This window comes from Cynocephalus volans, chromosome 4, assembly GCF_027409185.1.
Source record: "Cynocephalus volans isolate mCynVol1 chromosome 4, mCynVol1.pri, whole genome shotgun sequence".
Classification (NCBI taxonomy): Eukaryota; Metazoa; Chordata; class Mammalia; order Dermoptera; family Cynocephalidae; genus Cynocephalus; species Cynocephalus volans.
Window position 1 is genome coordinate 26,352,873 of NC_084463.1, and position 15,188 is coordinate 26,368,060.

A 15,188-nucleotide genomic window follows, 5' to 3' on the forward strand; every position below is an offset into this window, starting at 1 on the left:
TTGTTCTTTTTGGCTCTAGGCATTAAACATCTCATTTTAAGCCATGATAAGTAGTACAATAGTACAGTTTATGCCTTTCTTTAATAATTTAATTTTACTTTTATTTTTTATTTAATCTTAAATCTTTTATTTTAATTTAAAAATTAGATGACCCCTCCCCCCTTTATAAACTTTGTGAGCAATAGTGGTTTTGGTACTTTTTAACTTTCTCGGTTCACTCCCTATAAAGGGCCCCATAATTAGGCTCTTAATAAGTGTTTTGATGGGGTTAATGATGATGATGATGAGTTTTAAATGTGCTCCTGTTGCCTAGTGAGACAGACTCTGTTGTTTCTGTGACTTCCCTGTGTGGGGTTAGCCTGGCCAATTGTTCTCCTCATGGCCTCTTTCCCCTTTTAGCCCCAGAAGCATCAGGAAAAGCCTTTCACCTTATTTTTTTCAGCAAAGCCTGCAGGATGCCATGGGAAATGCTCTTACAGAACTATGCCAGGCAGCAAGCTTTCTTTCCTCCAGCTGTCCAGAGATTTCAGATGAGCAACAGTGGTGGCTGTGCTGGGCCCATTGGCTAACTTAGTTGTAACTTGTCAATTAAATGCGTCTCCTGCTGCCTTCAGCATCTTTTACTTCTCCCCAAGAAAGACGAGATGCTTGCAGACCATTTCCCAGATCACAGAGCATTGGGTCCTGAAAACTTTTGGCACCTTTTTAGGAATAAACTGTTGAAAGAGTTGTAAGCTGGAGAATGAATGTATCCTTCATTGCACAAGATGTGTTTAGAAAAGACATATATCAAGACTTGGTTTAATAAACTCCTCTCCCCTACCCCCAACTTTCCTTTGTGTCCTCCTCCTGAAGAAAAGATGGCAACATGCCATCTTAAGTCTGATCTGAAGCCATACATGACCCTAGATAATTTTGAAGTAAATTGATAGCTTAAGTCCCACTGATTTCTTTGTATCTTCCAAATGGTACTGTCTCCAAATGGTACTGTTTCCTATGGCTCTCTTGTGACCTGGGCTTTTAGCTCCCTTCTTAGGCTCCTCAGAGTCCATGCCGAGAAAGACTCACCCAATTGCAGAGATGTAGATTTCTTTAGAAATCCCATGTCCTTCATTTTATTTTGGTCTCTTATAGGAGGTTTATTTTTGTCTCTTATAGGAGGGGCTGGATTGGATGGGCTGGCTGTTCTTGGTGTGGGTACTTGAAATGCAAGACCTCTGCATCTGGTCTGCAGGTGGGTTCAGTGCCGGGTCTGGTACATAGAATAAGTCTGAATGTGCTTTTTAAATCTTGACACTGTGACTCTTGAGTTCTGCCATTTCATCCTGCATTGTTTGAGTTCTGGGTCCTAGATTGTTTATCCAGCCTTGACAGATGGGTGACACTCAGTATTTGTTGTGGAGAGAAGAGGGTGTGGCTAGGGGTGGAGGCGGGAGCGTTGGTTAAGAAAGACTAGCAAATATTAGTGTAGTGAGAAGTAGGAGGAACAGGGCTTGGGTATGGAAAAGTTTTGCCAAGTCTCTTCCTACAGAAACTTTCTCAAATTTCTCAGGAGAAATAGTTGTTCAGTGTTTCCAATTATCTTTGGCTATGATGCCCACAGAATTTTGAAACAGTGTTTATAGCTCCTTGCTAGTTTAGGATATTAAGAAATTATGGAGTCCATCAAAAATACTTGGAGTTGATATGTTGGGGCTGATTATTTCCCCTTTGAACTCTGACCAGCCAGAAGCCCTAACCAATAAGTAAGTGGGCTAACAAGTTGTCAATGCTAGTTTATATTTAATTACTACCTTAGAAAAGTTACAACTTGAATCTGATTCTAACAATTTTATTATATGCCTCTAAAAACGTAAAAGATCAACTGGTTCTTCCTCTCCTGGGATGGATGGCTTCCACTGAGATTCTGGCTTGGTATAATTTGGCTGCTGCTTGAGGCTATTTTTGGAACTTTTGGAGTATCCTAGGAGTATATCTATGCAGTGTCTTTATTTTAACTTTAAAGGACATTACAGCACTCCTCCGTACTGAGTTGTGGGATACTAATGTGGACACCGCCAGATGGGAGAGGAACGCTGTTCTGTCCTGACTCTCTCTCAGCTCCACTTCCCGGGACAAATATTACATTGATGTGCGATAAGAGAGGGAAGGCTGGATCTGTCCTGAAGGGGCCAAGTGGACAGCTGGATGGCATGCCTGCAGGCTTGGGCCGTGAGAAGAGAGCCAAGGCCTGATTAAAGGGACCCACAGGGCATGCACCTGCACAGCAGACTGCATGTTTAAACTCTTGTCTTTTGGGGCCTAAAGGTTGCTTTTGTCAAAAAATCCTCTTTCTATGCTGAATCTGAATAGCAGAGCTGAATATGCATTGTAGTTGTTGGAGGGATATGGGTCTATTATAGAACCAGACTGTGTCTATACTGGGAGTTATTCTTGGTGTGGGAACTGGGTTTCCTAATGTTGACAGCAAGAAGGGAGATGTTCTGGGAAGGCTTGTGCTAGTCTAGAGGTCCCCTGTCAGGTACCAGCCTACATTTGTGCTGCCCTTTTCAGTTTATAATAGCGCCTATAAAGTGAAATATGTCAGATATTAATTACATTGACATAATTTTCATAAACTTTATAAATTTCCGTTTTCTGATAAAATTTCAAAACTTATTCCAATATTTCTCTTATTAAGTAGGCAGAAGTGATTCTAACTTTCAAAATATGTATATACTTATTTTAAAAATCTGGGCTTTGAAAGAATCTTGGTAAAATTCTACACTGCTGTTTATTGACTTTATTTTTTGTTGTTGTTCTTGAGTGAATGACAATTTTTGAGCCTGTAATCCTGAGTTTAGAACCTAGTGAGGAGAGGAAATGTTTATTTGCTTTTGCATTTAACTTTTCTACAGCATTTGGTAGCTTGTTAACTTCTGGGGAAGTAAATTTGACTTAAGGGGAACCCACAGTGTGTATATAGATATAGATATAGACATATGTCTCTAGGAATAATGGTTGCAAGTCTCTATGTCTCATGTGGTCAATGGGGAAATGGTTCATGGAAAATGAGAAAATACCTGAGCAGCTGGCTGCAAATCTGAGTTCTTTGCCCATGTGTGTGCCTTGGCTCAGCTCTTTGGACTTGGTAATGGGGTCATTATTTCTGTGTTAGAAGGATTTCAGAATGTCATGTTATTGCAACTCAAGCCGTTCCCCAGGAAACATGACTATTTGCTGTCTTCTTACCTGGACTGGAACCAGAGTGCCATCTTTGTCCCTGCCAGGGCAGAGGCAGAGCCTCTTCAAATAGGGCCTCCTTTCTCTTTTAGAAATCTGTGAACTTCACTGGTTTTTCTGTATGTGGGAACATACATAACTTTCTTTGGTGTATATATTTCTGTAGTTTTAAATTTTCTACATTAAAACATATTGCTTCCTATCAGGAAAAAAATTAATGTGATCTAAGAAGATATGAAAATATATCCTTTGACTTCCTCTTTCTTTTGGGAATTGGGCACCATGTCGTGAAAATTATGGGAGCCTTGAGATAAGTTTGAACTATTCTTATGCCATATAAGCTGACACCTGGCAGAGCCAATTAACACACCCAGAAGAAGCAGAAGGTTTTGACTGTGTCTGAATATTCATTGATTGCCTGGCGCACTAGACATCAGAAAGTCCCTGGTAAGCTGTATTTTCAAATTTTGGAAGGTAGCATGGTATAATTAAAGGAGCAGGGCCATGAAAGAAACGGACTTCTGTTCAAATCCCAGATACGTGACCTAGTCATTGGATAATTTTTGCAAGGAGTAGAAGAGGTATGTGTGTTCACAGTCTCGCCCATGGTGGTGCTCAATAATCTTTGCTTCCTTTTCCCCCTCCCTCTGTGCATTGTCTTGAGATTAGGAGTGGAATTTAAGAGACATGAGATTGACTTAGTGGCTTATCGAGCCTCTCTTCTTTGCAGAGATTGACCCTTCCTAAGGCCCCCCCCCCCACAAAGGGTGTGTTATTATCATTGTTACCTCCTAGTGAACAAATCGGTGTGTGGGCCAGTGGCTTGCAATGCAATCAAAGATCTACCCTTACTTTCCTCCTCTCTTCCTAAACTTACATTAGCCCCACTTAGGAGAAATTTCCAAGCAGTAGTTTTTTGGATTGGCTGATAATACATCAGATTATTAGCTGTGAATTTCTGACACACTCGCTTTCAGAAAAACAGATCACGTGCAGGATGAAAATAAAAGAGCCTGTGGCTAAATAGTGCTCAGCGTTTTGGTATCTCTTGCCTAGAAAGGCAACATGGTGATGGGAATAGAACATTTGTCCTCTCCTCTGGCGGTCTCAGTTGTGTTCCCAGTTCAGACATCAACTTTCTGTGTGACTTTGTTTGATGCCCTCTGCCTTATCCATCAAAGGCCAGGTTAGAAGAAATAATCTCTGTGTTCTGGTGTTCAGTGTGTCATTAACTATAAATCACACAGCCTCAAAGTCTTAATTGTGCATGGTGGGAATTATGCAATTACAGTCTTTTGCCTTTAGTATAGTCATGCACCTCATAACAATGTTTCAGTCAAAGATGGACCACCTATATGACAGTGGTCCCATAAGATTATGATGGCTATACCATATAGCCTAGGTGTGCAGTAGGTTATGCCATCTAGATTTGTGTAAGTACACTATATGATGCTCGCACAATGACGAAATCACGCAATGATGCATTTCTCAGAACATGTCTTCATATATAGAATGTTAAGTGACACATGGCTATAGTTACAATCTGGATCACCTTTGAGGATATCAGATAAGTAAATAGTTTATCACCCCACTTCCTTGTGAACTAAGAAGATTTAGTAGAGCTGGAGAAGTTTATATGCATGTACTAACATTCTTGTTCTTTGCACAGTTGTTTAATTCAGCTAATATTTAGTTGATACTTTGTGCAAAATATGGGAAGCACACTGTGGGAGACAGAAGTATAACGCAAAGACTTTAAATAGAATTGGGAAATATGAGAGACGCATTATCCCTTAGTGTGTTATTACTCATAAAATCATTGCATCTTTGTACCAAAAAGGGACCTTAAAAATCATCTAAGTCCTGCATTTACAGAGAAGGAATGTTCAGAGAAAGAGAGGCCTTATTGTGGACTGAAGTCTGAGCATGCTTAATGGAGTTATTGAGGGTAGAGCTGGATCTTAATGGACAGGATTTGGCTCAGTGCAGAGACAGGACTTTGCTGTAGGGAGCAACTGTGTTTGGTCCCGGTTGGCCTGTTGGGTACCATGATCTGCAGGATGGATGTTCACTGTGTTGCAAAAGCTTACTGCTTTTATTCCTATTGTTATCCCTTATTATGGTAGCTTTCAAGAGCTAGACTGAGACATGTGTAAATATTCATGTCTGATGTATAAAGTTCCCATGACTGGAGATACACTGGTTGCCACTTGATCTTGATGGCTTGACTAAAAGAGAACAAGAGAGGAACTCTTTTATTCTACCCAACAAGATTCTTCCATCAAACACTGAGCATCTCTTTCCTCCTCACTTCAGTGGGGTAAATTCCTCTAAAGTTTGAGTCTTTTTGGCAACTGACTGCATTAGCAGCATAGCCTTAAAAGGGTACACTTTTACCAGAGAATGATGGGATACCTAGAAGAGGAGATTTAGGAGATTTATCTGTAGATATCATGACTGCCTTCATGACATTGAAATATCCCAATGGCACTGCCCGTGTGGTGCATTGACTATATTTTTGGCCCTTACCAGACACTGGTTTGCTTGAGAGCGCTCCAGGTTAAAGACTTGCCTTCATGTTCCAGCGGACAGCTCTCCACGCTTGTCTTCACTCAGCAGAACCAATGTCAACATCAGAAATTCCTTAAATATTCTTCAGTAAGGCACAAATGCCTTTTCCTCTATTTTCTCTACTCCTGTGTTTTTTGGTTTTGCTTTTTTTTACACTTAGCATTTGGCAAATTTGTATACTTTTACGTCAGCTTACCTTAAACTTTCACCTTTTTATTGCTTGCTATTTTTCTCAGATTGGAATCTCAGCTAATCTCATCCTTAGAATCTCAGTTAAATGCCACTCTTTCAAGGGAATCCTGACTGCCTATATTTGGTTAGATCCTCCTGCTGAGTACTCTTTATAGAACCATGAATTACTTCAGTTTTAATCATCTGCCATCCTGGTTAGACCATAAGCTGGGCAAGGACCTGGTCTGTCTTGTATATTGTTTTATCCCAAATTGTGGGCAGAGTTTCTATACTAGGTATTCCATAATTCATTGAATTAAACCAAATTTTATTCTCTTTTATCCCACTTTGATTTTAATCCTGTGCAATTAAGGCAAGCAATAGAGATATTTAAGCTAGGATCAGAATGTGTAGGGGGAAGAATGAAATCAGACTGGGTTTCATTTTGGCGTAAGATGTTCTGAGTTTGGCGTATGTGTTCTCCTTCTGCATTGTCAGGGGCTTGCCTGTGGACCAGTTGGGGAAAGGGAATCTCCCGTGGCTTTTTCTGGAAACTGCCCAGTGCACATCTTCCCAGCCTGCCTCATGGAGATTCCTGTATCATGAATATGGGTCTGGAAGTGTCAGAGGAGGGGAGAAGGTTTCAAAACTTATGTCTAAAAATTTGTTACTGAGTGACCTTGTTGAAAGTTTATCATTCTTGAAATTCCCTTTGGCCATTTTCATTGGCCGGTGAAAATGTTGTCTTCTGCTTGTGCTGCTGATTCTTGGTCTTTTACGTCTGTCTCTTCCACTGGTTCTATTTCCTTCTCCAGCCCTGTTAATGAAGGTGTGCCCCAAGGCCCAGTCTTCATCCTCTGCAGTTCCTAAATCTTTCTTCTTGGGAGATGAATTCTACTTTCAACCCTTCAGGTCCAGTTCTGAGTAAACCCTACACATACATCTCAGAGCCCTTCTTGGGTGTTTGGGGGTCTGATGGTCACCTCAAACTGTAAGCCTCATCTTTTCTCCCCAAACATTCCCACACTGCAGACTTGCAATTTCTGTCCATGGTGCTCCAAATGCAGAAGTCACTGCCAAGGTCTTGAGTCTTCCTGCGCCTGTGTGTCTGCCTCTCTTCTCTCCACCCCCATCAATTGGTTTCCCAGATCCTGTTGGGTTTTCCTTGGTAGCCTCTGGAATTCCTTCCTTCCTTTCCTCCTCTTTTCACAACTCATCCTGCTGCTAGGCATCGTACTCTAGAACCCAGCAGTCTGTCCCACCCTGTGGTTCCTGTACCCCTCAGCATTTACCACATGCTTCTTTTCCTATGTACCTTTCAGTTTGGTGCCTCATTTTCTGAGTTGGATATTTAGCTTCTTGAGGGCAGAGATCAGAACTTGCTTCTTTTCCTGTCTCTACCAATTAGTACAGAGCTGAGGAGCTGTTTAGTGGAGTTCTCTGATGATGATGACGACAGTGAATCAGAGCATTCCTCCTAGTAAACTTGGTGGAGACTCTTCTCCCACACACACCGGGACCCCAGCTAGAAATTACTGAGCACAAGGTAAGAGGCAGGGGATGGATTAGGTTAGCACCAGAAAGCAGGGTTGTGACTTCTTAGTGAATGGAGGCATCTGTAAGGTATGCAACATTAGCTGGGTCTGCTAAATTGGGTGTTTGAGATCATTGGCGCCTCTTTTGGAATAGTTTGTCCTTGTCTTTCATACTTATTATCCATGCAATCCTCCAGTAAGCTTGCAGAGAAGTATTATCATTGCCATTTTTAAAGAACAGAAGCTTTGAAGTATGCTTGACCAAGGCCAGAGAGCCCAGTGGTGTCAGAACCATATCTTGAGCCCTCATGTCCTGATTCCAAGTAAAATCAGCTCAATAAGTCATGGAGTTAAAAGCCAGGAAGATGTGCTCTTTGATTTTGTCCTCACGAAGTTTGCAATCTCGTGAGAAACAGGTGGGTAAACAACTTACCTCTTAATGTAAGTTTTGAATTGAGTGAGGATGGTGAAGGACACAAACAAAATGCGTGGGTGCACGAAGGTAGGAGTGATTAATCCTGTCTTTGTACTAAACAGCAGCTGCTCTGGGCAGCTTGCCACCAGTGAGTGCTTGTGAGGTGTGGAGGAAAGCGGGTGTGGGTGGGCACAGAAAGCACAGTGGCTAGGAGAAAGACCACGCCATTTCCAGTGTGTTCCTTAGCTGCTGGGTGGATGATGACCACATTACGTGCTGTGACATTTTAGGCAGCATAGGGAAGGTCCATAAACCATCTGCCAGGCCACCTTAGTTGATCTCAGTCAGCTCCAGCGCAGCCAGTGTTTTTGTGGGCATCTACGGTTTTGATGACATTGCAGGTTGCCTGCGATAAGACTGGAAAGGTGGCATGGTGCCGTCAGCCTGCCATCACAGTTGCTCTGATGTCCTTTGCTTATTTTCCAGACTTTCTTCATTTTTCCAAATCCTCCAAATGTTTTTTCCCCATTCCACCTCTCTGCCTTTTATTTTTCAACCTTTGGGAACGTTCTTAAGCTTTTATTTAACTAGATGGCGATTCCAGAGTCTACATCATGACAATCTCATACAGATTTTGAAATAAATTTATTCCATGTTTCTAATTCATTTGCACTTCACACATCAGAATGCCCTCTCTCTCCCTTTTTTAAAATGAGGTGGTTGATGGCTAAGTTGGCCTCTTAAAGCATTTTCTCTTTTCTTTGGTCACACAAAACCATAACCTGTAAAGAGTGTATCTATTTCATTCACTCTTTCTGGGCTAGAAACTTAGTGTATTTCAAAGTTAAAAGGCCACTCAGAGCCTCTTTAATAGTTTCCCTCTCTCTATCCCCTCTTCTCCGTGCTTCCATACATGCGTCTGCATACATAATCATGAGCTTTCATGTCTGGTTACCACTGACTGTCAGTGCACTTTCCTCAGCTTGTTCTCGGCATAGGATGGGGCAAAGGAATTTTAACCCCCCCAGATCTGTTTCCCCTGCAGTTTTTGGAATTGCCTTTGGTTCTGTCTTGTGTCCCCGTAGCTCCATCCTTCCTTGCCTGTTACTAACCTTGAGAAGGGCTGTGCCTTGGGATTCTCAAGCTGCTCTGTAAATTTTTTTCTAACACGTCTGCAAAACCAAAGTAACTGTTTCTGGAGTCTTAGTAGTTCTTAGGAGGGGGTCCGGCCAGGTTAGCCCTTCCACTGATTGCTCTGACATCACTTGCTGCTATCAGTCTCTGTACATGGCTGCAAGGGCATTTGAAGACCTCCACTGGGCAAACAGAAACTGGCACTGTGGTGTTGCCGAATCCTGCTTTGCACATGAATGCACAGAGGAGAAGGAGATAGCATGCAGAGTTCATGAGCAGGTTTGCTTTCCTGATAAGGAAATTAATCTGCAGTAATTTGGCTCAGTCACAGAGCATCAAGCAACTAAAGTGACGGAGGGAAAGAAAGGCAGCTAATAGCAATCAGATGCCCCTGGACACCTCACACACATCAGTGCATCTAATCCTCACAGTCATCTATGAGGGAGATCTGTTATTGGTGTGACTTTGTAGATGAGGACACTGAAACTTCGAAAGTTTTGGTAATGTGTTCAAGGTCACTCCTTGAGTTAGTGGTAAAGGTCCTCTTCTTTCTACTACCCCAAATTAGCAGCCAGTTGGTAGGAATGGGAGCCTAGGGGAATCATTCGGTGTGGGAGATGTTATGATGATTCCTAGGAAACTCAGCTGTTGCTACCAAGTTGTTCCACTGCGTCTCTTTCGGGTTATCTGAATACAACTGTACCAATGTCTGTGCGTGTATGTCTCTCTGAAGCTTTTCGTGCATAGATAGGCCACACATTCCTGGAACATAAATCAGTCAAGCAGGCAGCTTAGAGATTCTTATCCACTCAGACCTTTTGCCCTTGCTTGTGTCAACCGGAAATGCGGGTGTGGGGAGTCAATGTGGGGACTGGTATGTTGGAGCAATGGGCGAGAAGCCCACAAGAGGTGTGTAGGAGCAGAAATTATTCCCTGGGGATTCTGCTCTGAGGCTCAAGTACAGCCATAGCTGGAGGGGATTGGCTTCTGCCATGAAAGAGGACTTATATTGAAGAGATGCACCAGAAATCAGTAACCCTGGACTGTGCATGTGTGTGGCCCAAGCATGTTCACATGCATGAGCTTACAGACAGCTTGCAGAATGAGCACAACTGAAAATTTTGTTTAGCCTACCGAATGTTCCACATCTCCTCAGACTCTCTGGATGTCCCCTGGCATGAGCCAACCACTAACATACGCAAGTTTTCTCATCCAAAAACAGACTCTCAAAAAGGCCAAACATTGGAGGGAAGTTTCTAGGCAGTTATGTGACATACATTCTATAGTGAAACAGTGCATTAAGGGGATTGGTTGAAGAAAAACAACTATTAGAAAATGCATTCAATGCAGTCACGTTTACACTCCTTTTGTCAACTAAAAATGTGTTTGTTTAAACAGTGTCTTTTGTTGATTACAGTCATCACTCCCTCTCAGTAGCAGATAATGTGCTGGAGTTTCACAAGTGTATGTAAATGATCCACGGTGGCAGGGCAGCTGTCTTCAGTCAACTTTCACATAGTGATAATTCTCACGAAAAGAGAAAGAATACCTTAGGCTTATATATTATTGGCCTTCTCAGTAACCAAAGTACCTCCTAATGTATGCATTAATTTCTAATTTTTTTCTCCATTTTTAAAACTAAATTTGATTTTTAGCCAAAATATAGATAATGGTTAGACTATTTCACAGTACTTTTGTGAGAGTCCAAAATGGTGGTGAAATGAAAGCTCTGAGCCAAGACTGTTTTTGTTGGTAATCGGGTCATATATTAAAACAAGAAAAGACAGCAAGCAGCTGGTTGACGTATATTCTGTCTCACTTTTCTGCTGCCCATGGGTTTGCCTTTCAGGAGATCCAGTGCTTTGTAGCACACACATTACCCACCGACTCCCATTCCAGCAGTGCATGTTCCTCCTGAACCTTTTGAGACACATGTCTCAAAATACCAAGAACTCAAGACAGTGCCTCACTGCAGTTCTGTTTATTTACAGTCATGGCCCTTTAGAGGCCCAAAACATTTCGCAGCACCACAGAGGTTTTGTGTGTGCACCTCCGACTTCAGGTGCTCTCAGCCAATGCCAAATTTTCATCAGGACATTGGGTCAAGATTTTCAAAATAATAGACTTTGGTGATTAGGAGGTTGCCTTAAATTACTATCATTGGTCAGAAGTTGTGGTGTTTGTTTTGTCCTTTTGTTTTTTAATGAAGGTTTTCATTAGGCTTAAGCTGTATGGAACCAAATTGCATAAATCCTCAAAAGCCATTTAAAAATAACCAGCAATTGCTTTTCAACCTACCAGAGGACAGGATCGTCAAAAGAATCGTCTTTCCCTAAATTAATCTGTAAGGTTAGTGTAACTCTAGTCAAGTTTTTAGTGGGATCTGCTTTTTTAGAGCCTAATAAGTTGATTGTCAAATTCAATTAGAAAAATAAATTAATAACAATAGCAAAGAAAATTTTGTAAAAAAAAATAAAGAGGAGAGACTTGTTCCACCAGATAACAAAACTCCCTAAAAACCCACAATCATTAAAGTGGAGTGATCCTATAATAGGATCATATATTAGTTCAGTAAGACAGAACAAAGTCCAGAAATACCCATATATACATACTATAACCCAAATATAAAGGTGCTTCAAAAAGTTCATGGAAAAATAGAATTAAAAGATTATATGAATCTTTCCATGAACTTTTTGAAATACCCTCATATTTCCAGGGCCCCATATGACCCATTGTATGTACAGAATTATATTCAAAGACAGCAGAAATCTGACTATAGAATCCTTGAAAATGAAGATCTTTATTCTAGTTTTTCTTAAAGGAGTATATTCATGGATTTTACATAGTAGGTCCCCTAAAATGTTTCCCAGAAAGCCTCTCTAAATAGCCTTCATGCTTCCCAAAGTTGCAGACTCATTGTAGCCTCTAAAAATGTGCCCCCCTCTCTCTGGTCCACATGATTTCCTGACTCACGCCTCACCCCCCCTCCCCGTTGCAACCACCCCACAGAGGGCAGCCCTTGGGAAGGGTCATTCTTTTCCCAGTTTGGATGCTTTTCTAGAGAGCAGAAGATTTTTAGAATTCTGGTGATGAAAATTCCCCAGCAGATTCCCAGAATTCTGATGAGCAAAAATTCCTAACTTCATTTCTTTGGGAATTTACTATGTCTTAAATCTGGCATTCTAAGTCACTGGACTAGTCAATATATGGTGTTAGGTTGTTGGCTATCCATTTAGAAAAAATAAAGTGACATATTTATATTCTACAAAATAAACATTTTGTAACTGTACAATAGATTAACATTTATTAATAGATTTGGAATATATGTATGTTTGTGTGTACACAGGAACAATTCATTAAGTTTATCTCTAAGATTGGGGTTGAAAGTGGTGAGGGAAGTCTTCTACTTTATTTCTGAGTTGTTTTAAATTTCTTTTATAACAAATATGTGTTATTTTGGTAATAAAACAAAATAGTTAAGATATTTGTTAGTCATTTTTCATTTATTTAAAAATTTTTTTAAAAATGTGTCTTCAGTAAAAATGCACTACAATGTGTCTACCACAATCAAGATACAAAACAGTCTCATCACCCTCCTACCCTCTCTCCCAGTTTCCTTGTGCTACCCCTTGGTACTCAAACTCTTCCCCCAACCTTAACCTCTTGCAGTCACTTATCTGTTCTGAATCCCTAGTTATGCCTTTTCCAGAATGTCTTAAAATGGAATCTTTCGAGTCTGGCTTCTTTCACTTAGCATAATGCATTTGGTATTCATCCACATGTTGTGTGTATCAATAGTTTGATCCTTTTTGTTTCTGAGTAGTATTTCATTGTATGTTTGTGCCACAGTTTGTTTATCCGTCTCCATTTGAAGGACATTTGGATTGTTTCTAATTTTTAGTAATCACTAATAACACTGCTACAACATTTGCATACAGGTTTTTGTGTTTTCTTTTCACACCTAGGAGCAAGTGTGTTGGCTGTGTTTAACTTTATAAGAAACTGCTCAACTCTCTTTCCTGAAAGGTTCTACCATTTTGCATTCCCACCAGCAATGTGTGAGAGTTCCAGTTGCTCCACATCCTCATCAGCACTTGATAGTGTCAGTTTTATAAAAAATTTTAGAACATTCTAGCAGATGTGTAGTGGTATCTCATTGTGAGTTTAATTTGCATTTTCCTAATGACTAATAATCTTAAGCATCTTTTCATGTGCTTATTTGCCATTGTAGATCCTCTTTAGTGAAGTTACTGGGTTAGTCAAACTTCTACTCATTTTTTATGGTATTATTTTGAAATTGTTGAACTTTGAGAGTTCTTTATGTATTATGGAGACTAATCATTTGTTGGGAGTGCAGTTTGCCGCTATTTTTTCCCAGCCTATAGCTTGTCTTTTCATTTTCTTAATAGTATCTTTTACAGAACAAAAATTGTTAATTTTGATGAAGACTAGTTTTTTGCCTTTTTAAAAATGTGTCAGGCTTTTTGTGTTGTAATTAAGAATTCTCTGCCTAACCCAAAGTCACAAAGATTTTCTCCTATGTTTTCTTCTAAAAGTTTTATAGGTTTGTATTTACATTTAGGTCTTTGATCCATTTTGAGTGAATTTTTAAAAATAATTTATGAGGTATAGGTCAAGGTTCATTTTTTCTTTTCACAAATATATGTCTAATAGTTCCAGCACCACTATTGAAATGACTATCATTTCTCTCCATTAAACAGTATTTATTTTAAATGAAAGAATGTGATTCAACCTAGCATGAGAACTCAAACATCTTCTACCATAAAGGGAGAAAATTCCTTAGACACTTTGATTCAGAAGTGACTGAGTCTCTTTTGCCCAAGAGGATACCCACAATATTTGTTTAACTAGCAGTGTCATAAAACTAACTATATTTTATACTCCATTGCTGGGATTTCTAAATTGTTTTTTTTTCTCCAACTTTTTAGGAGAATTTTAAATATTCTTGGGTTCTCACCCAATCCTGCTATTTGCTCAGTCTTTTCCATCTCAGTAAAGGGCATCATCATTACTCCAGTTGATAAGACCAAAAACCCAGACATCACCAGGCAACTCTCTCTCTCAGTCCTTCAGGTTCTTTCAACCCTGACAGTAAAATATACTCTGAGTCGGACCACCTCTCACTGCCACAGCCAACACCTCTCTGGTCTAGAATATGGCCTTGCCTCCTCGTTGGTGTCTCTGCCTCTACACCTGCCCCTGCAGTCCGACCTACACACAGAATCCATAGGAATTGTTAAAGACATGAATCAGATCATGTCCTTCCCTAGCTCAAATCTTGCCAGTGGCTTTTCATCAATCCTGAATAAAATCTAAATTATTTGCCCTGGCCTACGAGACCCTCTGTGATCTGGCTCTAGCAGATCTCACCAAATTTTTCCATCCCAAGACTTCTTCCCTTGATCACTCTGCCTTTTTCCTGTTCTTTGAATGCAAACTTACTTCCCCTTTCGGGCTCTGCACATGCTGGTGCTTGGCCTGGGCTGCTTGTCCCTGTGTCTTCTCAAGGCTGTCCTCTGCACGAGGTACTTACCTGCTGAAAGGTCACCTTTGTGAAGAGGCCTTCCCTGACCCCTCTATCTAAAAATACCTGGCCTGTTCTATCTTCACACTTGACTGTATTTTTCTTCATGGAATTTATGGCTACCCACTTTTATGTTATATATTTACTTGTTTATTTGTTTGCTGTCTGCCTCTGCTACTGGAAGGTGGGACTTTATATTCACTGCCACATCTCCAGTTTCCAGAGCACAGAATAGGCCATAGTAGATGCTCAGTGAGTATCTACGGCAGGATTGAATACAGGGTTAAATACACGGAATTTCTTTTCACTCTATTTCACTCCTATCCATTCCTCAGAGGTTATCACTGTTAACAGTTTGGTACTAGCATTCAGGGTTTTAAAAAAATGCGTTTATAAATGCAGACACAGATTTTTTTTTTATGACAATGCAAATTGTTTTGCACCATGCTTTTCCCTCTTAATAATATATTTTAGTTATTTTCTCTTATTAGTTTATCTATCTATATCAGTTTATATAGATATTTCTTTTTAATGTTTACATTGCAGTCCCTCCTGTAGGTGTATCACTATTTAATCGTTTTCCTATTGATAGATA

The 15,188-nt window shown here is 40.3% G+C and overlaps 1 protein-coding gene across 2 annotated transcripts in view; it reads left to right on the top strand.

The window, feature by feature from the left end:
* The window catches only part of BARX2 (BARX homeobox 2), a 70,764-nt gene that overhangs the window by 37,253 nt on the left and 18,323 nt on the right, over nucleotides 1-15,188 (top strand). Inside the window, exon 1 of one of the 2 annotated variants that reach the window (XM_063093452.1) lies at nucleotides 1,166-1,234. The exons of the other annotated variant lie outside the window; for it this stretch is intronic. Within the exon in view, the coding sequence (XP_062949522.1) occupies nucleotides 1,174-1,234 (61 nt within the window). The 5' untranslated portion in view covers nucleotides 1,166-1,173. Of the gene's footprint in view, nucleotides 1-1,165; nucleotides 1,235-15,188 lie in introns of those variants that run through there. 2 annotated transcript variants of the gene reach the window in all.